The sequence below is a fragment of the Nothobranchius furzeri genome, chromosome 9, assembly GCF_043380555.1.
Source record: "Nothobranchius furzeri strain GRZ-AD chromosome 9, NfurGRZ-RIMD1, whole genome shotgun sequence".
NCBI classification, from domain to species: Eukaryota; Metazoa; Chordata; class Actinopteri; order Cyprinodontiformes; family Nothobranchiidae; genus Nothobranchius; species Nothobranchius furzeri.
This window is the reverse complement of record NC_091749.1, coordinates 70,474,266-70,493,150: the sequence shown is the minus strand read 5'-3', so window position 1 is coordinate 70,493,150 and position 18,885 is coordinate 70,474,266. Positions and strand designations below refer to the sequence as shown.

Here is an 18,885-nt window from a genome sequence, read left to right as displayed (position 1 = left end):
CAGTTTGCGTTTTTCTGTTGTTCCACCTGGCGAGCGTTTTGTTTACATGTTGTGGTCGAGTCAGCAAACAGCATCTCTACCTCAATGTTTGGCCACACAGAGCAGAACATAAAATATTCAGCACCACCCTTCATACAATATCTGCCCATCTCGTGCCTTCTCTACTAGGGTTACTTCCTGGTTCCAGCTCTGGGAAAAGGAGGTCCTTATGATCGTTCCTGAGAAAACAACCTTAATAATCTGATAGTTGAAAGGACTGAGAACTAAAAATAAACTAAAACAGAAATGATGGCCTTCAAGCCATAGGCAAATTTGGTTAACGGTTGTTGCAGCATTTTACTAAATGTTCATAATCTAGACAGATTAGAGATCAGATTAGAAAGATAAGGCATGTTGACAGCAGGTGTTGTCAGAAAGTGTTCATCAGCAGGTTGTGTGTCTGTTTTTGTGAACTTTCTCTTCTGCTCAAATGCGTCAAACGTCATCCTGATGTTTTCTCCGTATCACAATAAATTATATGAGTGAAACTCGTAAATGTGGGTTCCACGTCACTAACGACCATTAGAAATGCTTTACTACTAAACATTTTGCTAGGCAGTAATAATCCTTTATAAGACATGGTTGTAGGATCTGTTTGGCTAGATCAGCAACTGTACTTTTATGAATTAATCGGCTTCCTTTACCTCTCATTTAGACGTTTATTTGCTGTACATATCATGGTGTTTGTCACTAACACCTGTGACAGGTAAACTGTGAGAATGGACATGTTTGCTATAGCTAGAACCAGGTCTATATGTCTTTTTTTCTAATTTGTGTAAATGGATCATAAAAGGGTTAACAGCCTAATAAATAACTGCATTATTAACTACTTTTGAATTCTAAATGCAGTTTTATTGTTTAGGTATCTAAACCCTTCTAATCAAATATATTGAAACATTTCCAGATTTTATTTTTCATAATTTCATCCTTTAAGATCTGAATATTGTGTATTTTCCCTGGCGATATGGGGCAGTGAATACTTAAATCATTGCAAGCTAGGGATGGGTACCTTTGACATTTGAATCGATTCTGTACTAATTCCCGGTACCTAGGAATCGATACCAGTACTTAGCGGTACCAATTTTAGATACTTTTGAGTGTTTAATATTTTAATTCTGTTTTATAATTAAATATATATTTTTCTCAATTTATAACCATATTTAATAAATATCACGATAAATAACATACAACAGTTTGTATTTTAACATCGTCCTTGTAGTTTTATAAGCTGATAATTAAACTGAAGCAAACATCTTTACTGTGAACTAAATTTACTGTGTATCCTCATTCCTTTTACCGTCCTTTTTATTTAATTTTTCCTACTGGGAAGTTAGAATTTCCGAGGAGAAAGCGAACGCACCATTAGCTGATAACAATGGTGGCAATGGAAGCTAAAATATCAAGCTAACGTTATCTTAAACAGTTTATTTAGCTGCTGGAGCAGATTAAAACGATGATGCCTCAAACTTAGATCGTTGTCGCTGGTTTCATCTTCACGCAATCACCCGTCGCATTTAGTAAAGTGAAGCCAAACTTTAGAGCGCGTTCATGTTCTTCTAGTCGGAAATTCTGAGTTCCGAGGAGAAAGCGAACGCACCATTAGCGGAACGGAATCTGACAAATCAAGCTAACGTTATCTTAAACACTTCATTTACCTACTGGAGCAGATTAAGATGAGGATGTCTCACTTAGATCGTTGTCGCTGGTTTCATCATCACCCAGTTACCCATCACATTTAGTGAAGTGGACCCAAGCTTTAGCGTGCGTTCTTTCTACCATGATGCTCTGTTTACAACTCGCTCGCAGCGACCGACAACATAATGCTCTTGCGCATGCGCAGCTGTCTAGGCAAGTTCTTGTTATGAAGGACGGGTACCGAAACGAGGCACCGTTTCAAATGACGTGAATCGGTGCTCAGTCGATACTGTGGAATTCGGTCAGTACCTTAAAACATACCGAATTCGGTACCCATCGCTATTGCAAGCAAGCGGTATTTTCGTGTTCAAGTAGGACGTTACCAACGGATGGCCAGTAGGGTCAAAAATCCCTGGCAACCTCCAGACATCAGACTCCCTTTCATCAGTGGCAGCAAGCGACAAGGTAAACGTGTAAAACAACATTTATTAATGGTGAAAGTTTTGTAACCTTTTGTCACAAATCAGTAAATGCTTTGGGTCCTCACAGGCTCCCATAAAAGTAAACATGGCATCGAATATGGCGTCACCCAGAGACTTTAACCCGCTCCCATGTATTTTAGGACTTTTATAGTTATGATATGAAACTGCCAAAATTTTTTAACAACTAGGCACCATTTTATTCATTTTCAACAACATTTTGAAGGATTAATGGTAAAAACTACACATTGTCACTTTAAATATTACAGAACGTGACCATCACAATGTAAATTAAACCAAGCTTTACAAACTGAAAAGTGCAAAAGGTAAACAAAAGAGTCCCTCTTGAGTGTAAGAAGCCAAAAATTTGCAGGTAATCTGCATCATAGAAACAGAGGGTTACGGCTGCTGAAGCTCCATCTGCTTGCTAAGCTGTCTGTGCCTTAGATCCATCTGGAAAACTAATGAGCGACGTGACACGATGTGCCAAGTGGGTTGTTTACATATTTGTCATGTAGATAACTATTACTAGGTGGATTGTTTGAGTTCAGGGTCATGAATAGAAGCTGGGTGGATCTAGCCGTGTTCCCCCGTCTGATCCTGGGTTCCTCAGCTGTTCATTTGATTTTCTAGCATCTCTTCTAAAGCGAGACAACCCTACTAATAACTTATTAACCAGCCAAGCACAATGAATGGCTTGTTGAGGCAGCAAAGTGCTGTAAGGCTGTTTGTGGCATGCAAACACTGCACATTTCTGAAAGGAAGAATGCTCAACCACACACACACACACACACACACACACACACACACACACACACACACACACACACACACACAACATAACAAGTTGCTAAAATGAAAATTATTCCCTACACAAATTTCTACTCAAACCTCCTAAAATGTAGTAAAACAGATGTAAAAAGAGTCGTGCCTGAAAACTGTTGACCATCTGCACAACAAGGTCCTCGTACAACTCCATGTCCTCCCTTCCTGATGTCTTTCACAGGTATGTTTTTACATTTCAGCGGCGCGTCCTGCAAACTCTTGGATTCAATGGCACTTCTCCAGATGGGGTGCTCTCATAAGCGTTACATAATGTCCTTGAACGACAGCGAACACAATACACAGAAAATGAAAAGGGGAGAAAGAGAGAGCAAGACGCCCACTCGTTTGCACCATCCGCACTCAAACGCTCACAGGAAGAAGCGATTGGCTCACGAGGGCTGCAGGGTGTTTCAACATGGCAGCTGATCAAGAAGTTGGACACACAAGGTCACTTCGTGTGCATCTGTTTGACTCGGAGCGTTTTATCAGCAACACGTTACCTCACGCAGATGCATCAGACAGACGTAGAGCAGCACATAATTCTGCATGTTTAGGGGTCTGAATGAAGGATTCACCCTGAACATCCAGACAAGTCTCCTCCCAAAATGCTGCTGGAAGACCCTTAGGAGTGTTTACACACAAAGAGAATGTGGGTGGGGAAGTTGCCCAGGAAATTGAACAGTTTCAGAAATAGGGTGAAGAAGGATTTCTCTAATGGCTCCATTCCACACTCCAAAGCCTTCCACAGTCCTACTGATGCTCTCCAAACAACAACAGCATGAGTACGTCCCTGTGTGGACCCAGAAAATCAGAACCAGAGGCCAAACAAATAAAACATGTTGCAGAAAAGTGTATATTCTACAGAATTAAAGGCTTAAAAACAGTGATTTTATATTTCAAAGATATTTAACCTTGGATTTAATTATCTTTGAAGAATTAAAAACACGTTTCTCCAATTTTGATAAAAATACAGTGGTGGCCTCTTTCAGGAGCAGACGATAATGTTTCTGCCTGTGTCTGTCCATTTTTAAATCTCCTAAACCACTGGATGGATTTTAACCAAACTCTGAGAAAGTCTTCTACTACTATTGGAGTCAAGATGGCCACCGCAGCTAATAGAGATCAGAAAACCAAAAGTAGTTCAAACCAGGTCACTTTCACAGGTATGGAGCTGAAATTTAACAGGACACCAGTTACGTGTCATCAGTAAAAACTCCAAAAACTAAAATCTTAGCTTTAAACTTCAAAGTTCTGCTTTAATCTGTTGGTCTAAGAAACCACTTTACAGGTTTTGATGAAACTTTCATGAAGTAAATATTACTCAAACGTCCAGTTTGATGTATTGGCAAACCCAGAAATACCCTTCATTAAGTAGATTTACAGATCAGTTCTCAATACCAAATATTCTTAGTTTAATGATCTATCCTGAAAGGCTGCAAGTGTTCAATGGATGTTGGGTATTTCATTTAGTGTGAAGCAGATGGGATGAGAATCAGCTCCTCTAAATCTGAAACCATGGTCTTGAGTCGGAAAAGGGTAGAATGCCTTCTTCAGGTCAGGGACGAGGTCCTGCCCCAAGTGGAGGAGTTCAAGTATCTCAGGGTCTTGTTCACGAGTGAAGGAAAGATGGGGCATGAAATCGACAAGCGGATTGGTGCTGCAATGTTCCGATCTGTTGTGGTGAAGAGAGAGCTGAGCCAGAAGGCGAAGCTCTCGATTTACCGGTCGATCTACGTTCCTACCCTCACCTATGGTCACGAGCTTTGGGTAGTGACCGAAAGAACGAGATCACGGATACAAGCGGCCAAAATTAGTTTTCTCCGTAGGGTGTCTGGGCTCTCCCCTAGAGATAGGGTGAGAAGCTCGGTCATCTGGGAGGGGCTCGGAGTAGACCCGCTGTTCCTCCACATCGAGAGGAGCCAGTTGAGGTGGCTCGGGCATCTGGTCAGGATGCCTCCTGGATGCCTCCCTGGTGAGGTTTTCCAGGCACGTCCAACCAGCAGAAGACCTAAAGAAAGACCCAGGACATGCTGGAGGGACTATGTCTCTCAGATTGCCTGGGAACACCTTAGGATTCCCACAGAGGAGCTGGCCCAAGTGGCTGGGGAGAGGGAAGTCTGAGCCTCCTTGCTTAGGCTGCTGCCCCCGCAAACCGACCCCAAATAAGCGGCCAAAAATGGACGGACGGACGGGAATTGTGCCAGCTATGTGCAGAGAAGCTGCAGAGATAGGAATATTAAATACCGTGGTATGGAAAGAAAATTTATGGGATTTTGTACCAGTTCCATATTTAGTTTATAAATCAGGCTTGAAGTTCAACAGTGAGAATTACTGCATTGCTGTTTTTTACTAAGCAGTGCCCACTGGGATTACGATCCTGCATCACAAAGGTGGGCGACGCTCAGTTTGAAATGACTCCGCCAGTGTGGAGTGCTATGTGACCTGAACAGAGACTGATAGAACTCTATGTCTGCATGGTCACAAACACGTGATGAACATGCAAGAGAACAAATGCCACACACAGAAGATTTAGGCAAGGCACCAGTTGTTGGCCATCATTCATACCAGGCCAACAGGACGCACCCTGATAACTGTACAAATATTAATAAAGGTGTCACATATAAACCAAACACACCAGCAAACAAGACTTAACCTCAGAGGAGAAAATATTAACACTTGGTTTTGTCTCAGTAGAAAAATCACCTTTACTGGATAACAACACAAACATCAACATGATATTAGGTTTAAACAACCACATCTTTACTGGTTCTCGGAGATTTGTGGTTACGGATTACGTCACTTAATCAGATTAAATACGTTTATTAATAAAATGCTTCATGGGCATTAGAGTTTATCACCACAGAGATGGTTTCAGCTTGGTGAACTCTTTTAGTCTAAAATCATATTCAACACGCACTCCGAGTGCTAACTAATCATGCGAGATCTTTTTTCCACATTTGCTATGAAGTCAACTGTTTAGTTTGTTATGAATTTATTACATGATCTCTGGGATCAGTATCGCTTATTATCGTTTGACAAGAACTGCACACGGTCTCATCAAAGAAGAACGTAGAATGGACACAAACTGGGTGAAATGGCAATTCGGACAGAAGATGAGGCTTGAGAGTGTTTCTGCACTTCACTGAAAAACAAGCTGAACTGAAAGAGTTTTCTTCCCACAGCAGCACTGCACGAACATCTGGAACACAATCATCCTGCATCGATTGTGCAGCGCCTCTTCAGCTCTACGTTTTGGTGAAGTTACGGTTTGTTTGTTCTGTAATGTTTATATTATGGAGTAGTTGCATCGTTTGACTGTCGTCGTCGTCTTCCTCCGCTTATCCGGGTCCGGGTCGCGGGGGCAGCATCCCAACTAGGGAGCTCCAGACCGTCCTCTCCCCGGCCACCTCCACCAGCTCCTCCGGCAGGACCCCAAGGCGTTCCCGGACCAGATTGGAGATGTAACCTCTCCAACGTGTCCTGGGTCGACCCGGGGGCCTCCTGCCAGCAGGACATGCCCGAAACACCTCCCCAGGGAGGCGTCCAGGAGGCACCCTGACCAGATGCCCAAACCCCCTCAACTGGCTCCTTTCGATCCGGAGGAGCAGCGGCTCTACTCCGAGTCCCTCCCGAACGTCCGAGCTCCTCACCCTATCTCTAAGGCTGAGCCCGGCCACCCTACGGAGGAAACTCATTTTGGCCGCTTGCATCCGCGATCTCGTTCTTTCCGTCATTACCCAAAGCTCATGACCATAGGTGAGGATTGGGACGTAGATCGACCGGTAAATCGAGAGTCTGGCTTTCTGGCTCAGCTCCCTCTTCACCACGACAGATCGGCTCAGCGTCCGCATCGCTGCAGACGCCGGACTAATCCACCTGTCGATCTCCCGATCCCTCCTACCCTCACTCATGAACAAGACCCAGAGATACTTAAACTCCTCCACTTGGGGTACGACCTCTCCCTCGACCCGGAGTTGGCAATCGTTTGAATACTATAATAATCACCGACTCATCAAAACCACCATTAGCATCAGTCTTAACCCTCCCACTGTCCTAATGGGAGTGGCAGGGGTGAGGTAGTGCTCACTCCTCACCCCTGCCACGTGGACCTCAAGGGATACACCATCAATCCTGCTCAATGGTCAACTTTCCTCACGGGGTCACCCATAAAGACAGTGGGAGGGTTAAACCTTAGAGCTAATGTGAGGCGGTGCAAAAAGAGTAGAAATCCCTCCTTTACACCTGAATCCCAACAGAACCAGGCCCCTCTTGGTGATGAGAGCAGGATGAACTCAGTTTGCAGTCTCTCTATACGCTTTGGGGTTAGGGAGATTCAGGGAAAAGCAATAAAGGAAAACAGAATTGGATAGCTTCCGCAGATGGGTCGAGTCTCCTGCAGAGTTGATGACGCCAATACCAGAGATGTTGAACCTTAAGAGAGTTTGGACTGAGTCCCAACGGTATCCTGCTCATCTTTTTTATTTCTCTACACTGGAAAAAAAAACAAACACCTGCATCAATTTCAAATTCTGAGAATTAACTATGAAAAGAAGCATCACCTGGAGAAGGTCGTCCTCTGTCCTTAGAGCAAATCCAAACTGATGTTGGGTTAATTTAAAACATATAAAACTGGCCTGGGTCGAGTGAAAACATCTGTTCGGTGGATCTAGTGAACTTAAGTGTCCCGATTCACTCACAGAAGATCCAATGATCGTGTGTTTGTGTTTGGATCCATGAATAGAAACCTCAGGATACCTGTTGTTAACGTGTAGAAGAAACACATTGTGTCAGAACCAATTTAGAGATCACGTTAGAGGCTAAAAACAGACTACTTTACTGAAGAACTACAACTTATCTGGATTAAGTGTTGTTTTACTGCACGGATTCATTTAAAATGATAATTATGAAACAGCTCAAGACAAACACGACTCCAAGGGGCAGGGATTCGTGTCTTCAAGGTTGTGGGTAAGCATAGCCCTCTACCTGGAGGCACCAGAGTCTGATTTAATGAGTTCGATTAGTCCTTGGTGTGTGTTCAGGGATTAGCACCCTTCTCCTTTAGAGCCTGAAGGGGGAGAGCGAGTAGAGAGCCTGCTAAAAGGGGGATGAAATGAAGTGAATATAAATAATGAGACACTGAGAGTGGATTGGAAAGGGGAGAAATCATTGGCATTGTAAGTGGCTAGAAGCATTTGGAAAGCATAATGAGGCCCAATAATAACAGAAAGTGCCTATTATGTGAGTCTACGTGTGAGAGAGCATTTAGGGAGGACAACACAAAGTGGGCTTTTCTATAAAGACATTAGGAGAAAGTAAGGAATTAGCAGTAAAAAAGGAAAAGCACAGTTATCCTGTTACATATCCACTAAACACTCTCTAGCTCGACTCTCTGGGATGAGCCGCTCCCAGCACAGCTTGAAGTGTTCATAAAGGTTTGAGTTTCTCTGGTGGTTGGCACCACCTCGCTTTGCGTCTCTGGGCTTTTAAACGAGCTTAAAAAACAACTAATTCCCTAAAATCAACAGGTCTAGATCCCTCTATGTGGAGCTTCTGAGAGTCGGAACGTGTTAGAAAACTTTTGGAGGATTTGTGGATGAATGGAAATGTGATTAAATCACTTTTTGAATAGGGCTGCACAATATATTGCAAATATATCGTTAACATCAGCATGTGTAATATGCATATCGCATAGAACAGATAAATATTGTAATGAATGGTCAGCTCAAATGTTTGCTACACAAAACGCATTCTGTCAGTCAAACAGAAGCATGATGTATTTTTAACAAATCAAATAGAGCTCTTCACCCATTTGGCCAATTGGGTGGGTTCTCATAGGTCAGAGTCCCGCCCCCGAGGCGGACAGCACTTAATTTTGATGGTTAGCAAACACACGAGTTAGCTTTGTTCTGCTCTTTATGCCGATTATGCTTTTCCCGGGATCCACTGATCGCCATTTCTTGTTCATTTTCTTTTTCCATTTCCTCACATTTTTGCTTTTCTCATTTTTATGATTTGTCTTTTTTTTTTCATGTCTTTGTTTTTGATTATTTTTGTTCCCGAGTTAAGTTTTTATTTATCGCACGTAATATCGTCATCGCAATATTAATCACTCTAGGGTTTCCCCTAGCGCTTTATAAGCCTGGCGGCCCGCCAGGCTAAGCGTCGTGCCCCCCGACCCTACCCTACCGTGTCTGCTGACACGAACGGCGCAACAAAACCAGAGCCCTCCATCAGCTGATACTGGTGAGAAACAGCAGCTGAACGTGTGCATGCGCCCTGGCTACTTGGCCAAGGGGATGTCCCTTTGGCTGACTGGTTAGCGAGCGTGACCCTCACCCGGGAGTCTGGGGATCGAATCCCACCCGGGCCCTCGTTACTCCACCTTGCCACACTGACTTAAAACGTTTTTTAAAGTGCATGGGCCTCTAATTTCTATTAATCAGTTACTCTAAATACAGGACTTTATTCTCCAACTGGCCATGGGAACAATGAAAGCCAACGTCATCCTTTAATGTGTAAAAAACACCAAAAAGCACATAATTTGTGTGATTTTCCACATAAAGTTATATTAAATGTGTGCATGAACCGTAATAAAAGGTCATTTTATTTTTCTGAGGCATTTTAATGAGAAGATTATTAATAATTTGGATACATAGTTGCTAATGTATCCTGCTAAATAATCAAAAAGAGCACCAAGGAAAAAGGTGATTCAAGCTTTTTAAGTGAACTTTTGCTAATTTATTCAATTTTCTGTCTCCAAATAGCTGCACCAAACCAATCATACATGTTTAAAATGACAGCAAAACACACGGCTAAATGAAAGTGTTTTTTTAAGTGTTACTTAGTGGGGGCTGAGCTAGCTAAAATTGTGGCTCCACAGATGGTGTCAACCCTAACTCTAAAGAAAACCTGCAAGAAGTTTCATATGAATTTCCTGTGGAGGTTCCCCGTACTTCCTGTCAGAGTGGCGTTCAGTATAAGGTAGAGATCAAAGCGAGCCTGCAGCACGATCTTAAAGTATGCACGTTAGCACGCTTAAGATCGTCAGCAGATATTTTACGTCTCCAGTTTAGGGTTGAAAGCATTCATTATTTGTACATTTTTCATCTAGCCGTGAAGAAACCCTCAACCTGCTGAGGAAGACTTTAAAGGACACGGGTTGGTGTTGCCATAAATAAATGCAGTCCCCAAAAGATCCGTCATTTCCTTTTATTCACTTTCAAACCACACAGCTTCACCTACACTAGAAGAGTCTGAAATAAAAGCTAAAACCCGACTGAGAAAGGTTTTCTTCAGTGCCTACTTGGACAGTTCACGCAACCTGATGGAGGAGCAGGAAAAACACCACACCTCCACCGCTGGTTATTAAAGGATTTGTCTGAAAACAAGGCGGAGGACAGCAGACGCTGTCGTCACGCTGAACAGTGCGGATCTGTCCCCGGGCTCCTCTTTGTGTGAGTTTGTGCACCGGTCAGCTCTGAATAGATGGTCCCTGTCTGGATCCAGCAAACTGTAAAATTTATCTAATATTGTGCACAATCACAACAGGGATCCCTTTGTGTTAAACTGAGAATGGTTACAGCATCATGGCTGCACATCAATGACAAAAGCAATAAGTGTCTCCAATTCAAAGACGCACAAGTCTACATTATGTTTTGTGCAAATCCCCACCCTTTCAATTACAGTTTCAACTATTTAGACCCCCAAAAAGTTTTTTTTCCCAGAATGATCTTTTCAAACGGCGTTTGCGTTGTAGCCATGATAAGGGGTCTCGACACTCCAACGCTGCACCAAGACTTCCTGCTTCGTTACCTGTTCCAAAGGTTTTATCATTCTTTCAAATCAGTTCGACAAAACGTTTCCCATCAAGGTCAAATAAAAGTGCTTCAGTTCCTTCTTTCTTCTTTAGACCACAAGTCGTGTTGCAACTTTGGGGACTGAGAAGTTAGTCAGTGTATGACAGCATGGTGACATTGTAAAAGTGACTTGTGCAACTTCTACATGCATCCCTCCATCCCCACCTAAAACCAGCCTCAGTCGGTACAAATAGCATCAGCATCACTTTGAACATCAGCACTAAACCCTGAGAGCGTTAATCTGAGTCATTCTGGTGTTTAACCTGTTAACGTCAGAGCCTAATGGTTACTTTTACCTTTAAAACTGACTCAGTTCTTCATATCATAGATCCACCAACGTGGTAGGAAACGTTCCTCACAGGTTCTGGTCCAGCCTGACATGACAGCATCAGCTCCATCCATGATGAGATGGATCCATTCTGGGATGTGGTGGAACCAGCGCTGATCTGGACTGCTCTTCTAGAACCAGTCCGACCCCTGACCCTAGAGACGGTTGTGGGTGAAAATCCCAGATCAGCAGTTGCTGAAATATCCAACTTCAACAATGTCTCGATGCTCTAGGTTCCTGCCATCTGACTGGCTAATTGGGTTAACAGGTATTTCTCTGTGGAGAGTGTTCACTTCTATTCAGAGGAAAGTCTGACATAAAAAAACAATACTGCCCAACCCTGAAATGCACCGACACGCACATTTCCAAATGGTCCAACTTGTAACACACACATAAAGGAGTTCCTAGTTGAAGGCAAGTTTATGTCATACTTCAAGGAAACTAAGACTTGCAAGTCGGCCTGCATGGTGGCACAGCTGGTAGAACCACTGGCTCAACTGTTGGCTTGAAGGTTGCAGCATCTTCTCACTCAGACCAAAAACATCTGTTAGGATAGTTGGAGACTTTCTAGGTTTGAGGGTATGATTGGTCGTTTGCCTTGTCTTGTCCCTATGATGGACTAGAGATCTGTCCAGACTATCCCCTGCCTCTCGCCCGATGACTGCTGGACAGACTCCAGCTCCCTGCAAGCCTACTAAAGATAATGAGTGTTTACAAGTAAACAAACAAAAGAATGCACCTTTTTAACAATCTAATCTTCGCTTCTGTGTATGTATAACGTGCATTTGCAGGGTTTCTGCAAACGGATGCAACATTTTAAGAGTTGGCCTACCTGACGCGGATAGCTCATTAAAATAAGTCACCCAGTTTTAAATATCTCTTCATGAATGTACCTTTAAACAGCATCAACCACTGAGATATGTACAGGTATGCAGAGAAGAACTGAAGATTACGTCACTGCACGAGCCGAGTTAGACAAATAAAACTCAGTCGAGATAAAACTGCACTCTGTTGGAGATGCATGAACTTTCCATATTCGGCCATCTTAACCCACTTAAGCACGGAGCTTTTTATTTGTGTAAATAAATAGAAATGGTGATTCCGTCTTTAGAATGCGTTGTTCCTCAGGGATACGGTCTCCAGCTAACAGATGCGTGAGAACTGGTTTTAGGGTGGGAACACGTTTACAACTTGCTGGAAGACAAGTTGAGACAGAATTTAAACACTGATAATTAACTCGGCTGCTTCACATCCGTGCTCATCAGTTCGCGCGCCGAGGCTAACACCAGGTGAACCGTAACCGGCGGTGTATTTTGGCTAGCTCGTCAAATCCACCAGCCAGGTAAAAAAGATGCCAGAGAGGAGAAAGGGGGGAAAGGAAAAGGTGGATATTGTCCAAATTAATCCGGAGGTGCGTTTGGCTGTTGTGTCATAATCATCAAAGCGTGGAGTCAGCTGTGGAGTTTTCGGCGAGGAACCGACTTTACTTTTGTCTTTTTCAGCTGAAGCCAGAATTAAACCCAGAGAAGAAGAACTAACGGCTGGAGGTCACACAGAGCGCGCGCCGCGCGGAAACACCTCAACTTTAATTCGTGATAAGTTCAGCATCTTACCTGGCCGCGTCGTCCCGGGGGACCAGGTCTGCGTTAATGACCGGAGCGTGTTTCTGTCCTCGCGCTCGTCCTCAAGTCGGCGCGCGAGCTGATCCGAACCAGCGGAAACCGAGTACGGAAAGCCGTTTGTGTATTTATCCCGCGCGCTGTCAGGGAACCGCTTTGCTGCGCAACCAGTTCACAACTAGAAATCACTTGTTTCACATTTTGCACTAGTTTTGTTAAAACGCCATTAACCCCAACAAACGCGCTACAACTAGTCAGCTGTTTTACACTAGTGAACCAGTCGACATAACTAGTAGATTGTGATGTGGACTAGTGACTTTGTAGTGTGACTACTTAAAGAGCAAGTCACCCCCAAATAAACTTTTTTTTGCTGATAAACTAAATAAACAAGTGTTTAATTGTGCTGCAGACATGTGTGGTCAATAATTTGGTACTTCAGTGCATCTTAGTTAAAATTTAAATTTTCTGCCTAAAACTGGCAGTGTTGTGCCATTGTCAGGTAAAAACTCTGCACTGTATTTTAATTTAAATCTGCCACCGCTATTGGCTAAGAGGTATGCTATGATGTAAACTGGTACATTATGATGTCACAATGCTGTCGTGAGCCTGTGTGTGTGTATTTGTTAGCGGCTCTTTAAAGAGCAAGTCACCCCCTACCAGATTCTTACTCAACTCCCACTTCCTGTTTGAAAAATGCAACAAATGCTGTTGCCTAGCAGACCGAGAGGGTGGAGCCTCTAACAAATACACACACTCACGACATTGTGACATCATAATGTACCATCTAACATCATAGTGTATCTCTTAGCCAATAGCGATGGCAGATTTAAATTCAAATGCAGTGCTGGTGTTTTACCTGACGACGGTGCATCACTGACAGTTTTAGGCAGAATATTTAAATTTTAACTAAGATGAACTAAAATGCCGAATTATTGACTACACGTGTCTACAGCACGATCAGACACTCATTCATATAGTTTGTCAGCAAAAAAATGTTGATTTGGAGTGACTTGCTCTTTAATGAAGTCTGAAGTGCTCAGTAGTTGGCTCTCTTATTATCTTCCCATTTAACCAGTGTGTCTAAGGTGCTGACTAAACAAGCCCACTGGTAAATAACTAGTTAACATTTAGAGCTTTCTATGCTACTAATTGAGCCCGAGATCAAACACACTAGTTGACTGATTCATTCTGCCCTACTGACCTTTTAGGAGCACTAGTCAACTAGTGTACCATTTACTTGCATTACCTAGTAATGTCTACAAATGTTACCTCATTGACTAGTGAGCCTTTGGGGATTCACCTGCTGACATTTGATTGCACTATTGTAGTAGTTACTAGCTGACTAGTCAGCATAGCTGATGTTGGTAGAATTTGTGTTGGCCATTTAAAAAAAATCAGTGTTTGAGTATAACTAAGTTTATGCGGTCAACAACTAGTTTGATCAAGTAGTTTATCAACTAGTACTAGCACAACTTCAGCAGGATAAAGGTTCTAGTAGTTATCAAGTGAAGCCTCACATAAAACCAGTGTCCAACTAGTAAAGCAAAAATGACATCAGTCAAGAAGATCACATTAATACATTAAAGGCTTGCCATACCTGACATCCTAACTACTGTGAGTTAATTCAGTTTCACCATGAAGCATCTTTTTTGGGGGGTTTTAGATTAAATAACTCCAGCAGAAGCACGTTTCTGAAGAACAAGTCTGGAGACTCGGTGAAAGGTAAAGTTTTTATTGCATCAATTTGAATTCTGATTCTAACAGCTGCAGGAACCAAGTGTGAGAGAAGTACAAGTGGATCCCAGACATTCTGAAGAGAAAAGTGGTAACTGGACATTCAAATGGTACAGCTAACTTCACACAAGTGTCTCCTTTCTGTCCATCACAAAATCTGCACTTCTATACTGCATTTTCACTGCAAAACGGGGGGAGTTGTCCAATATTTAAAGTCCACTTAGAAGAAGCTGCACGTCTCATCTTGGCTTTGTTTTTCTTAACACAACACTCTGCACCTTTGGATGCCACTGTGGGTATTAGAAGTAAAAGATGGGTCTTTTTTGACATTTTCCATAGATGACTTTAGAGTGAAAGGTTCAACTGTGCCTTAGCGTGGTACTCGCACTCATCCTCACTTTTTCTACTGTGCAGATGCCCGTCCAGCTGAGATATGAGGACATTAATGAGACAATAACAAAACACTCAAATGCAGTATACAAGCCCAAACTCTGTGTTGATTAAGACTTGGAGCAACTACCCCATCTACAGGTTAGTTGTTGTACTGCAACGATAGAAGGGAAATGATTCAAAAAGTGATTGTTGCTGGAACTGTTTGTCGGTAGACCAGCCACATATTAAAACAAAATGACCACTTACGCTCTCCTGCGCTTCCAAAAGTAACTTGGTCACTCGACTGTCAGTGGAAAAACTTCTGATTTACCTGAATTTCTTTGCCACCACGTTCTATTTCAAATAAAGGAGTCAGATGGGGGCTCTAATGTTAATGTTACATATAACCATACTATGCTCATATAATTAATAAAAAAATAAATACATTTAACAAATACAAATGATTCTGTAGAAGGTCATTTCCAAATAAACAGATTATCCCCACAGTTTGATCGTTGACACATTTCAAGTTAAGGATTTTCAATAAAACCATTATCACCACAAATATATACTCAAAGGTGTCTTAAAGCCTCTCCGGCGGGCGGCGCTACGGAGTGAGACGACGCTCATCTACGGGACGTGACGTGAGCTTGGAGTCGCTCTGCACCAAACGGCGGCGCCGCTGCACACTTGGAGCAGTCGGGAGTAAAAGTAGATGCTGATGATTTCTGTTGGCAACGGGACCAAAACTCCTCTTGGATTTTGGGAGAACAGCAGCCGGACACAAGACAGCCATCTTGTATAAAGGTCATATGAAACAAACGTTTTTTTTTACTAGCGCTTGAACTTTTTTGGTTTGTTGGTTTTTGTTACAAACTGTTACCTGTTCAGACGTAAAACAGAGTCACTCAACAAAAGACTTCATGCACAAGTCACGTCCCTCTCTAACCGATTGCTTTTGGAAGTGACCGTCTTTTAAAAAGGGGTACATTTGTTGTTCAACGTAGCATTTTTTTAGAACATTTTTTGCAATTTTCTTCTTATTTGAATATTTTTTTTAAATAGCTTTGATTTTTTTTTTTTTTTTTTTGAGCCAGCAGTTCACGATATTGCTCCAGAGTTGGTTCCAGACACCCAAGCGGTCCAATCCTGTACAGCAGGAGGCACAAGAGGCTGTTGGCTGTGGGAAGATAAAACCGCTCCGTAAAGGAAGCCGTCCGGAAGCAAATGAATGGTTTTAGTTTGTAATTCCATTCAGGTCCATGTAATTTATCCTAATTCCAACAAGACCGCTTAATCGTTCCCGTTTCTGTTAGAAAATGTTTGTCACCTTAAAAAAGGGAGACGGACTCTGCTAACAGTCCTCCGAGGCTCTTGAGTGGCAGCAGAGTTTGGACAGCAGATTGAGTCAGTTACGGGTGAGGACGGGGGAGACGGGGGGGAGGCAGGGTACCGATGTCACCCCTATCTGCAGAGATCCTCTTGTGTGGGCTCTCGTACGTTTTTCCTCCTCTTGCTGTTGCCCCGGTGGTTGGGCTTGTTGCTCGGGTGACTTTTGGAGCTGAAGGAGTTCTGCTGCCCGTGGTGTCCGCTCTTGTTGGGACGAGACATCCGGCCCTGCAGGCGGAGCACAAAGCAACAAGACTTCTTTTAGCATTTAATCACCAGAAACGACAGGAAAGCGCAACATCAGGAATATGCGGATATTACTCTGGCGATAAATAAAGTTTGCGAAGCGCCACAACAACGTTCAGAACTAGGGCCCGACCGATATATCGGCCGGCCAATATTGGGGTCATTAACAGTATCGACTATCGGCCAAAAAGACGGCCGATATTGCGCAACCTATCCAGCAGATGGCGCCAGCTTTATGAACTCATGTTTTGTGGCTCCGCTCCTTTGAACTTTGAACACAAATTATCGTTTTGGAACTTTTTTTAAAATTTATTCTTATTTATGTTCCTTATGTGCAGTTATTTCCTGTCCAGGGTGAATACATTCACCAAGTTAACTTCCACAGAGTGTCACTCTGTTACAAAGCACAAGGATTGCGTTTTATTTATTGCTGCATTTTTATTATTTTAATATTCTTACAGGGATCTTCTGTCCCTAAACGTGTGTGTGTGTTGTTAGATTCCCCAGAGTTAGCCAAGTCAGAAAAAACATGTTGTAACCAGTTTTAGCATAAAGCAGTGGAAGGGAAGGCTTGAATTCACCTACATAAAAAGCACTACAGTGAATGTGATTTCACTTACGTCGTTTTATGCTGAACTAAGAAAACCAACTGCTGCCAGATCATATTGGGCTGGTTATAAAATGGTTTTCCTGACTTGTCCAACTCTGGGGAATCTTCACAAGACACAACTTTACTGAGCGGTGGAATATTCCTTTAAGTTAAAATGTATTTGTGGAAACCACAGTTTACACGAAAAAACTTGAATGTTAGATTTATGCTGCGACTGAGTTTGTGTGTTCTGTTGTTTTTGAGATCTGCTAAATAAATCTCATTTGCATTACTTGGAAACCCTGGCGAGTTATGGAGGCAGTTCTTTGGTGTGTGATTGAGAAATATCGGCTATCGGCCTTTGTTAAGTTTTATATCGGTCCCAAAAAAAGCACATCGGTCGGGCCCAATCTTATTTTGTTTCCATGGAAACAGAATTGGAATATCTAAGTTATTTAATCTCTCTGAAGTTTCTTCAAGCCTTTTTCTTTGGGCCGCTTTTTATTTGCTTTAATTGGACTCGTTACTGACCCGGGAACTAGGTCCACTCTAAAACTCTGATATTTTACAAGATTTTTCAGGCAGTTTGAGGTTTTTTTTTTTTTATGCTTGTGATAAAAATTTTCTAAAATTTACAGAAAATGTGCTTTAGACTTGATTTTTTGTTTTTCTTAAGATAAAATAAACATTTTGGAAACAAATCCTGATAAATGGGAGCAAAGACTCTTAATCAAGGCTTTTTTCTTCATTATAACGAGATGTTTAAAATCCTGACACAATTCAAAGCAACTAAAGGTACGCAAAATTATGCTTCATTACTAGGGAACAACTTGGGGGTTAATGAAGCAGGAAAGAATAGGTAGTTAACCAGTAGTTACTGGTAAACACCCAGCAGTCTTATTCAGGGACCAATAGGTAGTTATCTATTGGGCCATTCCCATCTGTACCGGGTCGGCCCGGGCCGGGTAGCCCCAGTCGGCCCCAGCCTGGCCCAGTTAATTCCACACATCCTTGTCTTAAGCCCACGTGGGCTGATTCTACCCACCAATCAGAGGCTTGCTCTAATGGAAGGTGTGAATTTGCTGTCAGCAGTGGGTGTGTTGGCCCTGGTCGGCCTGAAGCAGACCCCCTCGAGAAGAGGGCTGAGAATGAGCCTTGGTTGGCCCGGAAAAATACCAGGCCACCCAGATATGTAAACAACCTACGTTACCCGGCCCGGGCCGACCCGGTACAGATGGGAATGGCCCATATGTGTGCTTTGTTACTAGGGAACGACCTAAAGGGCACTGAGTAATGAAGCAGGGAAGAATAGGTAGTTTAGTGTTTTTACATGTTGATTTCAAAGTTTAAAAATGTAAAAGTTAATTTTTGTGTACTTTTCTCATTACTTAAAAAGTACCCTAAACATTGAGCATGTTGTTAGTGATTGATTTGAGCCAGGTACCACCGTAACCTGCAGGATTTTGGTCACCCATCTCTGGAATATGACCACACACAAGATGAAAGAAAATGATGTGTGAATGAGCTCAATGTCTTTATGGCAAATGGCCGTGTAAAAACATATAATGGTTAAGTATTGGGTAAGTACAGATTAGTTCCTGAGTAAGTACTTGGGAGGAGGCTTCACTTTCCATCATCTCGAGATGGATGGATGCCGACGATGGACGACAAAGTGGCAGACGAGTGAAATCAAGATGAAACAGGGATGTTAAATCACTGTGATGCTGCAAATTATCTGCATCCTTCATGAAGTTTACAAGAGAGTCCACAGGCA

General features: G+C 42.6%; 1 protein-coding gene across 1 annotated transcript in view; it reads right to left on the bottom strand.

The window, feature by feature from the left end:
* Positions 1–15,953: 15,953 nt before the first annotated feature.
* tent4b (terminal nucleotidyltransferase 4B) overlaps positions 15,954–18,885 on the bottom strand; it is a 38,802-nt gene continuing 35,870 nt past the window's right edge. Inside the window, exon 12 of the mRNA XM_054732612.2 lies at positions 15,954–16,504. Coding sequence (XP_054588587.1) covers positions 16,352–16,504 — 153 coding nt within the window. The 3' untranslated portion in view covers positions 15,954–16,351. The remainder of the gene's footprint in view (positions 16,505–18,885) is intronic.